Source organism: Pygocentrus nattereri, chromosome 24, assembly GCF_015220715.1.
Source record: "Pygocentrus nattereri isolate fPygNat1 chromosome 24, fPygNat1.pri, whole genome shotgun sequence".
Taxonomy (NCBI): Eukaryota; Metazoa; Chordata; class Actinopteri; order Characiformes; family Serrasalmidae; genus Pygocentrus; species Pygocentrus nattereri.
The window spans coordinates 23,876,246-23,891,225 of record NC_051234.1 but is presented as its reverse complement, the minus strand read 5'-3'; the positions used below and the strand labels follow the sequence as shown (position 1 = coordinate 23,891,225).

The window sequence follows — 14,980 nt, the reverse complement described above, 5'->3', positions numbered from 1 at the left end:
GGAGCGGCATGAGGCGAGAGAGGGAAAAGCAGAGTGTGAGATAAACTGGAGATCATAAGATGAAAGTTAAATCACTTAAAGTGATTCAGCTCTGTTCCTTTACCCTGGTTTAGATCAAGCACTTTCACTGTATAGCTGCATCTCATGCTCTGATTGGATTACCTGATGATTCTTTAGGAATTGATTTAGTGCATCATCTGAAGTTTCACTATGGTTGGAACTGATTCCTTAGCAAATGATTCAGTGCATCATGAAATCTCAAAATTCACTTGGATTGGATTTGATTCTTTAGGAGACAGTTCACTATATCATGATATCTTATTAAAGAAAACAATTCAATGCATCATTTGAAATTTCACCATTTGATTTGATTCTTTAGAAAATAATTCCATGCATCATTTTAGTTCTCACCATGATTTAATTTGACATCATAAATTTGCAATTTTCCTCAGAAAATGATTCAGCGTGTCATTTCAGATTTCTTTATGATTCAGTTCAATTTATTAGAAAATCATTTACTGTGTCACAAAATTACACAAAGTTCACCGTTATGATTCTTGATTCTTAAGGAAACCAATAAATGCATCATGAAATCATGAATCTCACCATGGTTTGATGTGATTCTTATGAAAGCAGCTCAATGCATCATCTGAAATTTCACCATTTGGTTTGATTGTTTGAGAAACAATTCAGTGCATCATTTCAGTTTTCACCATGATATAATTTGATTCATTAGAAAATGATTCAGTACATTGCAAATTCTCAAATTTCAAAATTTGATTCATCAGAAATGATCATTTCAGATTTATTTATGATTTAGTTTAGTTCGTATAGTTTAGAAGATCATTTAATACATCATGAAATCTTAAATTTCATTTTAGACATCTGTGGCTGGAGGAACTGTTTACTCAGTAGAGGAACATGGACATTAAAAGCAATACATCAATTGTACATACATTTTTCAGATTCTTATATTTTAGAATAGCCTAGACTAGAAATTTAGTTTTGACCAAACATTTGCATATACTCCATTGGATAATGTTGTAATAGTTAACTATTTATTCTGACTTTGAAAGGCAGTGCATTTGGACACCTTCAGATGCATTTTCACACCTCTGGTCTGTTCCACTTTCTGTATTGACTTTATGACGCAGGACCTTGTTATGTATTATAGTTTCCTTCGATAGCCATCTGCTGCACGTTGGCTCCAATGGATTGGGGTACGCAGTCTGGAGTCACATTGAAGCTGAATCATAAATCGTGGCCCCAGTAAAATGGAGTTACAGGGCACTCACTGACCTGCAATGCCCTATGCTACAGTGTGCAGTGGTTTGGTTTTGCCTTACAAGACAAGGGCTACTGTGTGGTTGCCGTGGTTACACTCATCTGTTAATAGCAACCTAGATATCGTGATCAGGTTCTGCATGAGATTTTTTGGCTGTTAGGTACCAACTGTGCATACAGTGCATGCAGTGCATACAGCATTAGAGGTGAAACAGTGCTGGTGGGCTCTGGATGTGTGCGTGTGGTCTGACATGAGGAAGACACTGGTGCCCTGCAAGTGTCAGCTGGTAGAAAGGCACATGTGACTGCATGCTTTAGTGATGAGTGAGATAATAGCTTTGCTGAAGAGAACAGTGCTGTGGTCATAAGTTTTACCTTGGCTTTTCACCAGAACTGCTGGTAAATTTAAAACCGTTCTCATGTCAGCTGGTCCCTAAACCCTTACTGAAAACATATGAGCCAGACAGTCTGCTTTCAGTTTCATTTCTTTATTTAATGTCTACAGATAACCAGCAGCAAATCAAGGAGTGGTTATATCACATGAATTACATGCCAGATACAGACTGTGCTAAACATTTTGACTTTGTTGTAACTGGAAACTAGCTTTAACTAAACATAAAAACATCCAGGGCAGTGGGCCTCCAGGACACACCTCATTCACCAATATCAAAAATAACTTTTTCCTGAAATTTGTTCTTGAGAAAGGTCCTAAGAAAAAGTCTACGTCAGGTTAATGACGTGTTCTTAATCTGCAGAATTGTTCATAACTTTGTGCTCTTGAGTGTGTGTTGGTTCTGTTCTTACCTAAGACCGAAAGCCAAGACAACACTGGTCAATGTCAGAGTCTTTTAAACAACGTAAGTGGGTTTTTAGAAGAAATTTCTTCTTAAGAACCGTTGGTGAATGAGGCCCAGTATCGTCCATGGTAGACATGCAGACCCCCATTATCCTCTCAACCACCGACACAATAGCACTAACGACACGTACACACATTTAACTAACAACAGCCACTTATTAACAATGGGTGTGTCCCAAATCAAGGGCTGCATCCTTTTAAGGACACGGTCTATGACGGCATGCACTTTGACGGCTCTATGGCGGATTTCCTATTTGCGTCGCAGCGCCGATGTTCCCGCCCTCACCCTTACGTCATGAAACGCTGCTCCTGTCAAGTCCAGCCGGAAGGATTTTTGTTTTTTATTTTGTCATTTATTAAAGCTGCAGATGCTTTAATATGCTGGAGATGCTTTAATTTGGTTTTGCTTCAGATCACGTTATCTTTTTTTACATTTTTTTAACATTTGTATCGTTAGCTATTCGACTCAATACTTACATTTAGAAGTGCTCGCTCCTCTGCTGATGCCGCCATGTTCTCGAATCCTCACTGGCAAGCAGTGAACCTCAAAATATCTGGTGAAGGATCCACCCATTGGATCCACCTGTTGGTTCCTTCATTGCCATGGAAAAGAAGGACACGTTTCTCGGTCGCATATGAAGGAGCCTTGAAATGGGCCAGCCTAGTCGCGCCGCTGTGACACAATCGGCCTTCAAATGCAGCCTCTGAAGGACGCAGCCCCTGAATTGGGATACAGCTAACGTTCATAGTCTCTCCAGCGCCTCCCATGAGCCTGTGTGCGGCCACGCCTCCCTCACGTCCAGGATGCTACAACCTGTAACATATGCTGTATAACTAGTATAAAATATGTAAGTAGTGTGTTATGGAAGTATGGAACTGATCCCGTTAGCCCGTGTTGACCGTGTTCCCGTGTGTGGACGCAGAGCTCTGTGGGGTTTTTTATGGACGCCTGTCTCTTTAAGAGCGGAGCCTCTCTCTCTGCGGGAATCGGTGTAGTTGAGACTGGAGCAGGAGCGAAAGGCGGGCTGCTGTCTGGCGCGAAACATCAACGGAGCAGAGAAAGGAGAGGAGAAATCACCGTCATCACCAGGTTTCCCGAGATAAACTGATGACAGGGAGGCGGAGCGCTTTGGGTTTGGCTTCCTCTCAGCAGCAGGAGCCCGAAGAGTGTTAGAGTGTGTTAGAAAGGCCTGAGAGAGACACACACACAGAGAGAGAGAGAGAGAGAGAGAGAGAGGGAGAGGAGTGTGTAAACGCGCTCCATCCATCCATCCTTCAGCGCGCTCGCGCCAGCTGGGCAAAACCGCGCGCGCCTTCATTATTCATCGCGCACGGAAAGAAAAATGTCCGCGCGGCGGGTCGGTTTACGCGCTGCCCCGCGCGGCTGAGCGCGCGCGAGGACTCCGCTCCTGCAGGCTTTTGTGTGCGCGTGTCTCGGATACAGGTGTGGGGCTCGAGCTGGACATGCGCCGATGCGCGAGCTCCTTCAATAAGAGCATTTTATTTACTTTTTGTTTTGATTTAAAGCACACTTTTCCTTTATGTGTATTGTTGATTTTATGCTCTTCGGCTTTTGTTTGTTTATACTTTTGTTTAATTTCTATTTTTGTGTGTTTGTTTCTCTTTTTTATCATCTTTTTATGCTGTTTGTCTTGATTAGTGAGCTTTGGTCTCATTGATTTATTTATGTACTTATTTGTTTGTTTGTTTGTTTGTCTTTATGGTCCAGACATTATTATACTTTTTTACTGGTTTGTTTGCTTTTGTCTATTTTTTCTGCTTCTATTTATTTTATTAAATTACATTTTCTGTTTTTTTTTGTTGTTTGTTTTGTTTTTGCTGTCATATTATTTATTTTTCTATCACAACTTTTTTTCACTTGAGCCATCTCTGGCATGGTTTTATTGTATTGATTTTATTTTTTGACCACTTTGAAGGTTCTATTAAATAAAGTTGTTATTATTATTATTATTATTATTATCATCATTAAGCACATATCCCCAGTCAGAGGTAGCACTAAAGCTTGCCATGACTGTGGCGCTATTGTGCACTAATCAGCACTTTCTATAGAGTAGGGGGGGGGGGGTGATGGGGGCTCCTGTGGGTGTAGCATGAGATGGGCGGTGGTGATGGAGCTTTGGCCTCGAGCCCATTGAAAAGGAAAAAGGGGGTTGGGGATGGAGGGATGAAGGGGGAGGGGTTTGAGGAAGCAGGGGGCGTGAGGAGTTAACATCAGCATACAGTAGAAGTTGTGGCCACCTCAGTGGCATGTCTCTGTGCTCCACTCTCACTCACCCCGTCCTATCCTCTCTCTCTCTCTCTCCCTCTCTCTCTCTTTCTCAGGACCCGCTTGCTCGTCCACCGGCTACCGCAAGGCAGACGATGAGATGTCCGGGACCACATCCCAGACGGAGCCCATCGACGCCACAGCCCGAACCGTCCTCCTCAACCGGCCTCAGAATACCAAATTCTGCGACAATCATGTCAGGTGAGGCTTAACACGGAGACGCTTTGACCTCATACACTTTACTGCTGTTAATATGTTCTCATTCAGCAGCTGCACTGGAATAAGTGCTGTGCTAAATTTATTTGATTCAAATGGGTGCATTATTTCCACATGAATAAAACATGAAAATGAATATTACATCACCGTCATCTTGTCTTACAGTTTGCTTACTTTTGGTAATAGCTGTTAATGTATTATTCACGTGGAAACAATGTACACAAATAAAGAACAAAATAAAGGAAATTCAGCACCACTTTTTTCACTGTAGGTGCTGACATATCATTTCATGTGGATACATAAAACAGTGCAAAATGACTGAAGTATTACAAATTTAAAATCATATGCAGAAGTGTTGGTGCCTCTGTCAAAATTATGACGCTTTGTGGAAGTCAATACAGTCCTAATTTTCTCAATCCGGTCTTCCGAGCCCCCCAGACAGTCCACATTTATGCTCGATCCCAACTCCCAACAGAGAAAAAATGTGGACCATCTGGGGGTCCCTGACAACAACTGCTCTGCAGGGAACACAAATTTCACAAATGTGTCTCTATATATGCTTAGTTTAACATATTGAAGAAAATGAAACATGAAATGTGGCATGTGCCCAACTTATGTAACAAATTACCACGCAGTGAAGTTCAGCATACAAACAGAAATCATGCATTAAAATTCGCAGATGTGTGTTTCCAGTACAGGATGTCTTAACTTCTTGTCATCTAGGGAAAAAAAGCATGTAGTTTGTCCAGGGTGTCCAGACTTTTGCGTAAGACTATACAAGAGTGAGGAATGTAAGTGAATGTGAGGGGCTTAAACCCTTAAACGGATGCTTTTCTTTCAGTTTTGAATCTTAAAGCCTGTTATCCAGTAACTACTGTAAACTGTATAGAAGCTAATACAGATTATTCAGTAGCCACTATGAAACTAATATAGTTACGAGAATTAAAGTGCATATGTGCCTTTGCAGTTAATGTTTAAGCATCGGAAGTGTTTGATAGATGATTGCTGCTGTTCTCTCTCACCACTTTCTGTTTCAGAATGAGTTTGGTGTATGATTTCTTTAGAGTAGTTTTTCTTTCTGAGTACAGTGCTGGCTGTTTTTGGTTTTTTTTTTTAAATATAAAGACATCTAGTTGTATAGTATTTGAGACAGGAAGATGCGCGCACACACACACACACACACACACACACACACACACACACACACACACACACACACACGACTGTGTGTGTGTGTGTGTGTGTGTATAATTACAGACCTGTAGTTTCTTCTCTGTTTTAAAGGGTAATACCACCTATTTTTCAAATTTTCTGTATAATTAATGTATTCGTGTGTACACAAAGTCATTTAGGGTGTTTTGTGATCTGCATCATTTTAGTGAAACTTGCAGAGTCAGAATCGTTCACAGTGGTGGTGTCTGAAGAGTTTAATGCCTCACAGACTGTTACATGCAGTAGTAACAAATACAGTCAATGACTCCTGAAACCTTGTTTTCATGATAGTTTTGCCTAAAATGTATTTTTTTAATACATTCACTGTGGCGGCGCACATGCAGGGTGCTACAAGGCAAAGTAGTCCCGGAAAAAACATTTTTTAGAATTCTTATTCATCAAAATGATATATAAAAGCTCAGAAGACATGTTCGCTGGTCATTTTAGCGTAAATAAAATGGTATTTTTGCATTGTAGACATTGTGACTCCTGGTTCCCCTCACCACCGCTGTAAGGAAAAGTCAGTAAGACCCTTTTCACATCAGACCACTCTGAATGACTTTCTGTATTCTGCTGAAATGTTGAAAAATTTGGTGGAAGTCCCCTTTAGATGTTTTTTTCGTTCTGTACTGTACACTCTGTTTTGTAAAATGCAAATGTTTAGAGCAGTGTTGAATTAGAAGTAGTTACAGTGATCTGTGAGCATCGGGTGACGGAACAAGGTGAAGGAGGTGATGTTAGTCTAACGGGATTAAATGCATTTTCTTGATTAAGCACATTTTCAGACTTTCAGACTCTCTCGGTGCATGTAGGGAATCCGCCACTTTTTTCTCCCTATCTTTCCCACGTTTCAGAGATTGTCCTAAGCATTTTAAACAGCTGATGCTCGGTTAATGCTTTAATGCTCAGATAAAGTTGTTAACGGTGCTTATGCTCCTCTTATTCAAAGCAGGAAGTCTGTGTTATGTGGGTTAATGGAGTTAATGGAGTATATTTTACAAGAAGTGACATTTGCAGACGCATCTCGTTCAGCTACTCGTTTTATTCCCCCATGGCTTTCTCTCTGTCTCTGTTCCCGGAGCTCTGTCTGTTTGCTTCATTTGTTCGAAGGTCGCTCCGTTTAGATAGGCTGAGTATGTGCGTATACAGCATAACATGAAGATCAGGTTGAACCTGTTAGGAATGGTAAGATAAGCTCAATGCTTAGTATATTAATGTATTTTATTCTATGTTTTGTTAACACAATAAAAAAGGGCAGAATAAACAAGGGCTTGGGTCAAATCCCCACTTGATGCTCTAAGAGGCTTAAAAGAACTGCACAATCATTTTCTAATGTTCGTATAGGTAGTAATGAATGAACTGAGGCTGTTTTAAGATTTTAGGGCTGTTGAGGCTTTTCTGAGGGAATTGTGAGGTCAGAGTTCAGCTGATGTGGGAGAACGATTACACCATTGTGTCTTTTAAAGTCATTAGATAAAGAAATGACATTTCAGACTGCAGAGAGTTTAACTTTGGTATCTATGTTTGTGTATGTGTTTGTTTTTGTACAGTTTTAGGTCCCGACCTCTAGAAAACCAGAGAAAAGTTTTTCTTTTTAACAAAAGCTGCATGTTTTTAAAGTGCAGGAACAAAAAGAGGTGTCTATTTTTATTACATATAGATAGTCAGAGACCACCCTTTGTTTATGTCATTTCCAGTCATGATTGTCATTAAGTACATGTTGTGCATTTGTCAGCATCAGAAAGAAGGCAGAAATATATTTAACAGAAAAGTGAAATATATTTGAACATATAGTTGCATATTAACTTATATATTGTTCATTAATATTCAACTCGAAAATCAGCAAAACAGGTAACACAACTTGGAATTGCCAAACATTTGCATATTTGACTGTACGACTGCACACATCCTTTCACACCCATAGCACCATAGCAGAAGAGTTGTCTTCTTATAGTGGAAGGATGGACAGAAACATCTGTGAATTTTCAGATCTGAAATAAAAAGGGGCTTGATTTTCTCTCTCTGTCTCCTTACTGTTTGTCTGATGAGGACAGTTTGGTGGTCTACCAGGTCATGGTTGTTATATATGTGACCTCTAACGTGTGTGTATATATATATATATATATATATATATATGCATGACCCAATGTCCTGACATTGCATAAAAACAAACCTGTGTGATTTTGATCCTAGTTCAGTTTTCATATTAGTAGAGGAAAATTCCAGCTTTTAGCTTCTCAGTGCTCTGTTTCACACAAAACATTTCCCCCAGAGTACACACACACACACACACACACATTATTGATCTGGCAGTTCAGCCTCAATATTGAATTTTGCTCTAAAAGGCTCTATTTTGGCTCCTGAAACGAGATTATGGTGGGTTGTGAGGAAGGCCTGTTCTGCGCTGTGATTGGCTGGTGGTGTTTGGAGGCATAGCTGCACTCTGATTCCTGCGGGGGGGTTTCCCGTTCCTTTGCTTGTCAATCATCGCCCGTGTCCTTGCTGGACGAGTGGAAAGTGATCTGTGGAAGATTAAAGGGTTGCTAATTCAAAGCACACTCCGCCTCCTTTATCTTCCTGCATGTTTTATTCACAACCCGGTTTCTGCTTCCACTGCATTTGCCTGGAACGGCTGGCTGTCAATCATAGCGTAACTGTAGCAGCTCACTCAGCATGAGGCATTATTGTTATCATACTGGCAGTTATGCAAGACTGATGGTCATTACAATGGCAGCTGTAATAACTGAACTGAAGCTGTATGGTAGTGCTGGGGTATGTGACCTAATGAACAGGGTGGCATGAAACTCAGCCTGCTGTGTGACATCAGACCTGGCCTGGTGCACTTCCAGGTCAGCCCTGTGCGGGTATTTGATGTCGTTGTGTCGGGTGCAGCGTGTGTTGCTCTGTGAACTCTGTCTGTCTGTGGGGTGGCAGAGGGAGTGATATTGTATCCTGTTTACAGAGAGAAGAAGAAACGGACACACATACTTACTTCAGTAACACATAAATACACCCGAAAGTGTATTTTGTTGCGGTTGTAAGGAAACTTTAAGCAAGGCAGGTTTATTTATATAGCCCCTTTCATTTATTTCTCACTTTAGAGTGCTTTACAAATGAGAAAATACAAAGATAATTCAAAATTATTTCAAATTCTAAAGCATCAATGTAAGGGGGTGGAAATAAAAATGTGATAAAACATGATTAAAACAATTGATTTTCCTTCTCCAAAAGAAAAAAAATCTACATAATCTGACTTTTTAAGTCAGAACTGTTTACAGTGGTGGTGATAGGAACTAAACCTGAAAATCTCTCATGCCTAAAAAAGATTGCAAGAGGTCTAAAAACTACCTCTCAGAAAGCTTTTACATTAAAACAGTTACAAATATGTTGCCTGATGCCCAAGGCATTGTTTTACCATACTTTTGAGAAAGTTTGGGCCTAAATTGTATTCTTAAAATCTCCTTTATAACAAAGAGGTACATGCAAGGTGTTATAGTCCCCAACAAAAACATATATTTTTTGTAGATTTATCTTTATTTTACTGTCATTAGCATCAATCTCAGAAGACACTTAGAGTTTTCCTGCTCGTTCAGTATTGAGCCACAAACAGTTGCTGTATTTGTGTTGTAGACATTACAACCCACAGTTCCTATCATGACCACTGTAAAATAATCAGAATCTGTAAATTGTGTTTTTTTTTTATCGATTATTCATTATCCATTCTTTAAACAGTTGATTTAGGTGCTCAAGCTCCAGGTTGAAATAAATCCCTCGGCCCCATGCTGGCCATCTGCAGATAAGACTGGACGCCTCGGCTATTGATCACAGAACCTAACCTTCCTATACAACCCATACAAAGTACCTAGCAACCATTTCACTTTTAGTCACATGCATCAACCAGACAGAGGAAGTGCCGTCAGGTTTTCTTATGTTTTGTCTTTTTCAAGTGAACTGAAGGGATACATTCTTTCAAAATAGGAGTGTAAATCTCTTGAAACATTCTGAGTTATGACTGAATACACAAACATGACTGGTGAAAATGTTCACAAATTTTCCTTTTTATTGTTGCATTTTGTTGTGAATTGTTGTGTAAATTTGAACATAGCCTTAGAATGAATGAGATCGTAATTTGAAAATTATAATGATGAATTCCAGTCAGTTCTAAAATTAAAAAACAAGCATACTGGAGCATTTTTATACCTTTCAGTTGCTTTTTTACCCAATTTTCTCCCAATTTAGTCGTATCCAATTCCACCCACTAGTTAGGGGTAGTTAATCACACGATTTAAATGCTTTCAATGCTAGGAGGGTGAAGGCTAGCACAGGCTTCCTCAGAGAGCTGTGAAACCAGCCACCACATCTTTTCGAACTGCTGCTCACAAGTCGTCACGGGACAGCCGAACGCGCTCAGAGGAAAGCGCCAACCGCTAGATCTGTTATGTCAGCTAACAGACGTCTGTGCTGACTAGTATCGCATTGAGTGATGGGGGGAGACCCACCCAGAGAGAGTGAGGCCAGTTGTGCTCTCTTGGACTCCTGGCTACGAATGGCTGTAGCATCACCAGGGATCGAACTCGTGATCTCCTGATGATGGAGCCAACACTTAGACGCTTACACCACTCAGGAGCCTGTAGTTGCTTTTTGACCCAGAGCCTGATGGGTTTTCTTTGCTAGCCTACTGCTTAAAACATCTAAATATTACCGTATGACACATGAATCCAAGCAGTCCTTTGAAACTGACAGTGTGTAGTGCAGTGATGAGCCATTACTGTCAGAGCCAAGCCTTCAGTTTGGGCAATACATGTAAAACCTCTGTCAAAGAGGAAATAAACATCTTTACAGCAATGCACATTTTTTGGCCTTCCTAGATAAAACACTGAGATTTGACATTTGCGTAGGGAATTGTATGGTTTGTTTGAAGCTTGTAACAGTTATACAGTGACTCAGGTCAGTGAAGAGCTCTGGTGTAGAGCTGCTGCTGTTTTCCATTTCTGCCAACTACTGGCAGACTGAAACCTGATTAGACTGTGGATCATATTCACAGACAGATGTTTCTGGAGCTTCTAGAAAACATATAGTGATGATTTTTATCTCAAAATTAAAGTTTCCACCCACTGAAAATCTGAACATGATTGACTCCACTTTCAGTTCTCAGTAATGCTAGTGGTTAATCTGACCTAGTAGGCCTTCAGTTGAGCTCCTGAAGTCCTAACCAATGGGAGAGCCCGCTTGGCTGTATCAAACTAGATACCACAGAGAATTCTCTGTTGGGCGTTTGAAGAGTTTAATCTTTTCTTGCCAACCAAAACTTAACAGTGAAATGAGTGTGTTACTACAAAACACAGTTTAAGTGCAACAACTAAACTAAAAAATACAGACATGTAGTTTTTTTTTATTATTTCACAAAAATCATTATACCTTCTCTGAAGGCCTGGAAGGCCCTAAGAGTTGTTATAATGAATGCTTGATTCAGTTCCACCCAAAGGTCTGACCACAGTCACTGCCCCTTTTCCCCTTTTTTGCACTTTAAGGCACTTAAAGTTCTGTTTTGAGATCGACAGATGGACAGCCTTGAGAGAAACGCAGAAACTTCAGACTTTTGGGTTTATATTTAGTGTCTTTAACAGCTATTTGTAATGCCTGGAAAACACTTACTGTTGCTAATCAGCTATTTAAGTCCCACTCAATGATGTTCAATAGACCTGAGTGACTGACAGGTAGAGGCTGCCAAGGTCCAAGCTTGTACTTTTGGTACTAAATTTGGAGCTGTGGACAGAGCAGGGATGTCAGGGGGTTTGTGAGAGTGGGTGGACACCACCAAAACACACGCAGAGACTTTTCAGAGCAACCTGAAGTAGGATTGATCCTAAATTGAGCTCGCAGCGCTACTTCAGTGAACAGCGGCTATATTTAGATCTGCTCTGCTTTTAAGATGCCCAGAATAAGGCCAGCTTTAATGACTTTTTATTTTTGTAATTGCCAATGACTAAAAGAGCACTTCATGTTTTATTGACTCAAGTTTCATCATGTCCAGCTTTAGAGTAGCATTGACATTTGAATGTGAAATGTTTTTGTTTTATGCAGTTCATAAAAACTGGTATTTAAATGCCATTGGAAAATACTCCGTTTTACCAGCAATTCAGAAGACTCAGTGATATGATTTGGAAAATGGGGTGTTTTTTTTTAATTTTTTTTATTGAGATTGATGCTTAAAAGATCTGTCGTATATTTTCACAGCACAACAAAGTACAGCATCCTCACCTTCCTGCCTCGCTTCCTGTACGAGCAGATCCGGCGAGCCGCCAATGCTTTCTTCCTCTTCATCGCCCTGATGCAGGTACAGCACACAAAGTAGAGTAAGGACCCTGTCACAACTTTACTTATGAAGACCTACATACATTCACCATTCACAGCTGGAAATCCCTACCCAGTATATACCATTTCCTGGATAGATTAGATATAATCTATCACAACCCCTCCCCATTCTATTCCGTGTCATTTGTTTACATTGTGTGTTTGCACTGAGATGGAGTTGCTCTTAATCTCATTGTACTGTGTATAGTGACAATAAAGGCATTCTATTCTATTCTATTCTATTCTATTCTATATAATAGATAATTCACTTGTATACGGAAGGAGAAGATCAAACTGAGTTTCATCATCGTTGACCACTTAGTCCAGATAGGTTCATGGTCAAACTGAGCTTCCAGAACTGGAATTCAAAAAATTATGAAAAGTTTCAGAGAAAATGAGACTCCAAACAAGACCTGGTAGACCCCCTGAACTCCACCAAGTAAACAGCAGTTAAAGCTTTCAACTTTGAGACAGTAAGAGAATATGGAAAAATAACCCTGCATATTTCTTTGAAAAAACAATAGCAAGTCTCCCTAAAAGAGCCGAAGCTGTAATAAAAGTAAAGATTTAACATGCTAAATATGGAAAATTGATATTATATGTAATTGATGAGGCTTCTGTGTAATTTTCTGTTAAATATATTTTCTCTGGATGCTGCGTATAACTACCATTTATTGGCCATTTTCACTGGAACTTGAATAAATGAACAGATTATAGCCCGTCTATTGCTGCACAGTCTGTTGGCTGATAAGAAAAGTATACTTTCATTTTATTAAGTAAACAAGTGAAGTTCAAGTGCATTTCCCAAGCATCCTTTATGGAATAAGTATACTGATGTACTAGTAGTATACTTGTAAGTGTACTATTTTGAAACTTCCTGGGACTAAATTGGCCCACTTTGTAGTTTGTAAAAGTGTACATTTAAGAGTACTTTAGGAATAATTATAGTAAACTTTGATCTAATGAACTTGTTTTATTTTGTGCTGGTACTGTACTGTTAACTACACTATAAGTGAACTTAAATGTACTAGTTATATACTTTTAGCCCAGTTTTTAGTTTATGAAAATATATTTTGAAATGAGCCGTCAGTAAACTTGTATATTTATTATTAGTTTACTATTTATGTATTATAAGTCCACTTTTTAGTTTGTGAAAGAATACTTTTAAGTGTACTTTATATGTAAGTGTAGTTAATTTTGAGTACACAATTATTATTTTGTACTCCACCTATACTGTGAATTAGGGGTTGCATGACAGGTATGTGATGAAAATTGAGTCAACATTGGCTAATCGCTGCTGATGTCATGGGTAAAACCAGAGGAGAATGGAACGCTTTGGAACACGCAACTTTAAGAATCCGACTTTGTGACAAAGCCAGGCTACACAGGTCAGTGGAGCTTGACGTGCCCTTTCCAAAATGCCCTGGATTGCATTGCTAGCCTTCAGGGGACCAGAGATACGAATCCCAAAATTACCAAGCTCTGGATGTGTTGTCTTCTCTGGGACGTCCATGTTGTTATTGTCATAATCAGGTGATCAGCGACTATACAACGTCACGCTTAAAGTGGCATCACAGAGTAGTAAAGTTGACGACTCAGCTAGCCTGTGCAGCCCCTACTGTGAACTGTACTAAAATTAAAATTATAGGTGTACTGTTAGTTTACTAGTTATATACTTCTATCCTACTGGCCACGAGTATATAGAAGTAAATGTGTGTGCAAGTGTAAGTACAGGTATAAGCCAAATACACTTTTCTGTATACTTGTCAGCATAAGCCAAGTTTACTTAAGTTTAGTTTTAATATATCTCTGATTAGTACATAAAAAGTAAACTGAAAGCATACTCACTTACTTGTAGTTTAAGTTAAGTATACTAATAGCACAGTTAAATACACTTCATTTTTGTGAAGGTGGGTAACCCCTACCTCATTCATCAGTGCTCAGAATCTTGCCACAGGAACACTGTTGGACAGATATTATTTGGGTTCTGACCATGGAGCAGCTCTGCGGTCAGAAATTGACCACTCATGAATGAATAGAGGATGACAAACACAAACTGAGCATCAAAACATGGTCTACAACCTCCGTACACCGAAAAGGTGGAGTTACAAGGGAGGGATTTGTAATAAAGTGACTATATATTATTAAGCTACTAAAAACAAACTATTATAATGTCATACTACAGTATAACTGCTACATACGCCACACAAGATGATGATTAAATAATGCAAAAGGCTTTTGTGTGTGACCTGTTGCATAGTCGTGCACCTGTTCAGTGTTTGTGGAAAAGCTGATATAATAAAAGGGAAAATTATTTTCTTCAAACTGCGTGTAAATCTAGTATTACTGTTGCATCTTTACGTCACAAAGTTCAAAACTGCTCCCTTTCAGCAAACAGCATGGATAGCACTGGAGTCCATTTTCAGATTAGCCCTAAATCTTTCCCAGAAACAGCTCTTTATTCTCTTCTAGTAAAGAGAAATCCACTACAGAATGACTTGTCCTGTATCACTCCCACCTTTCTCATTGATCACAAATGAAAGAGCCTGTTCTAATGTTCTACTGCGTTTGCCAAGTGGCCTCTAAGACCCGCAGTGCATTAACCAGAATGGACCCCAGCAAGACGAAAGCTATATTTCGATAAGGTCTTTTGATCTGACCCTTTTGCTTTATTTATTTGCTTGGGGTTAGAATGTAAGAGTGGCTTCTTAAGAGCTTTTAAACAAAGAGGAATGCAGAAATTTCAGTCCAGGTCTCTGTGTTCACCTGCA

At 39.6% G+C, this 14,980-nt stretch overlaps 1 protein-coding gene across 4 annotated transcripts in view; it reads left to right on the top strand.

Annotated features, from left to right (window-relative positions):
- The window catches only part of atp8a2 (ATPase phospholipid transporting 8A2), a 95,927-nt gene that overhangs the window by 18,019 nt on the left and 62,928 nt on the right, over nt 1-14,980 (top strand). For 3 of the 4 annotated variants that reach the window (XM_017717085.2, XM_017717090.2, XM_037534092.1), the window contains 2 exons: nt 4,484-4,628; nt 12,093-12,192. In XM_017717085.2, coding sequence (XP_017572574.1) covers nt 4,484-4,628; nt 12,093-12,192 — 245 coding nt within the window. Of the gene's footprint in view, nt 1-3,139; nt 3,231-4,483; nt 4,629-12,092; nt 12,193-14,980 lie in introns of those variants that run through there. The other variant, XM_017717109.2, reaches the window with a different exon arrangement.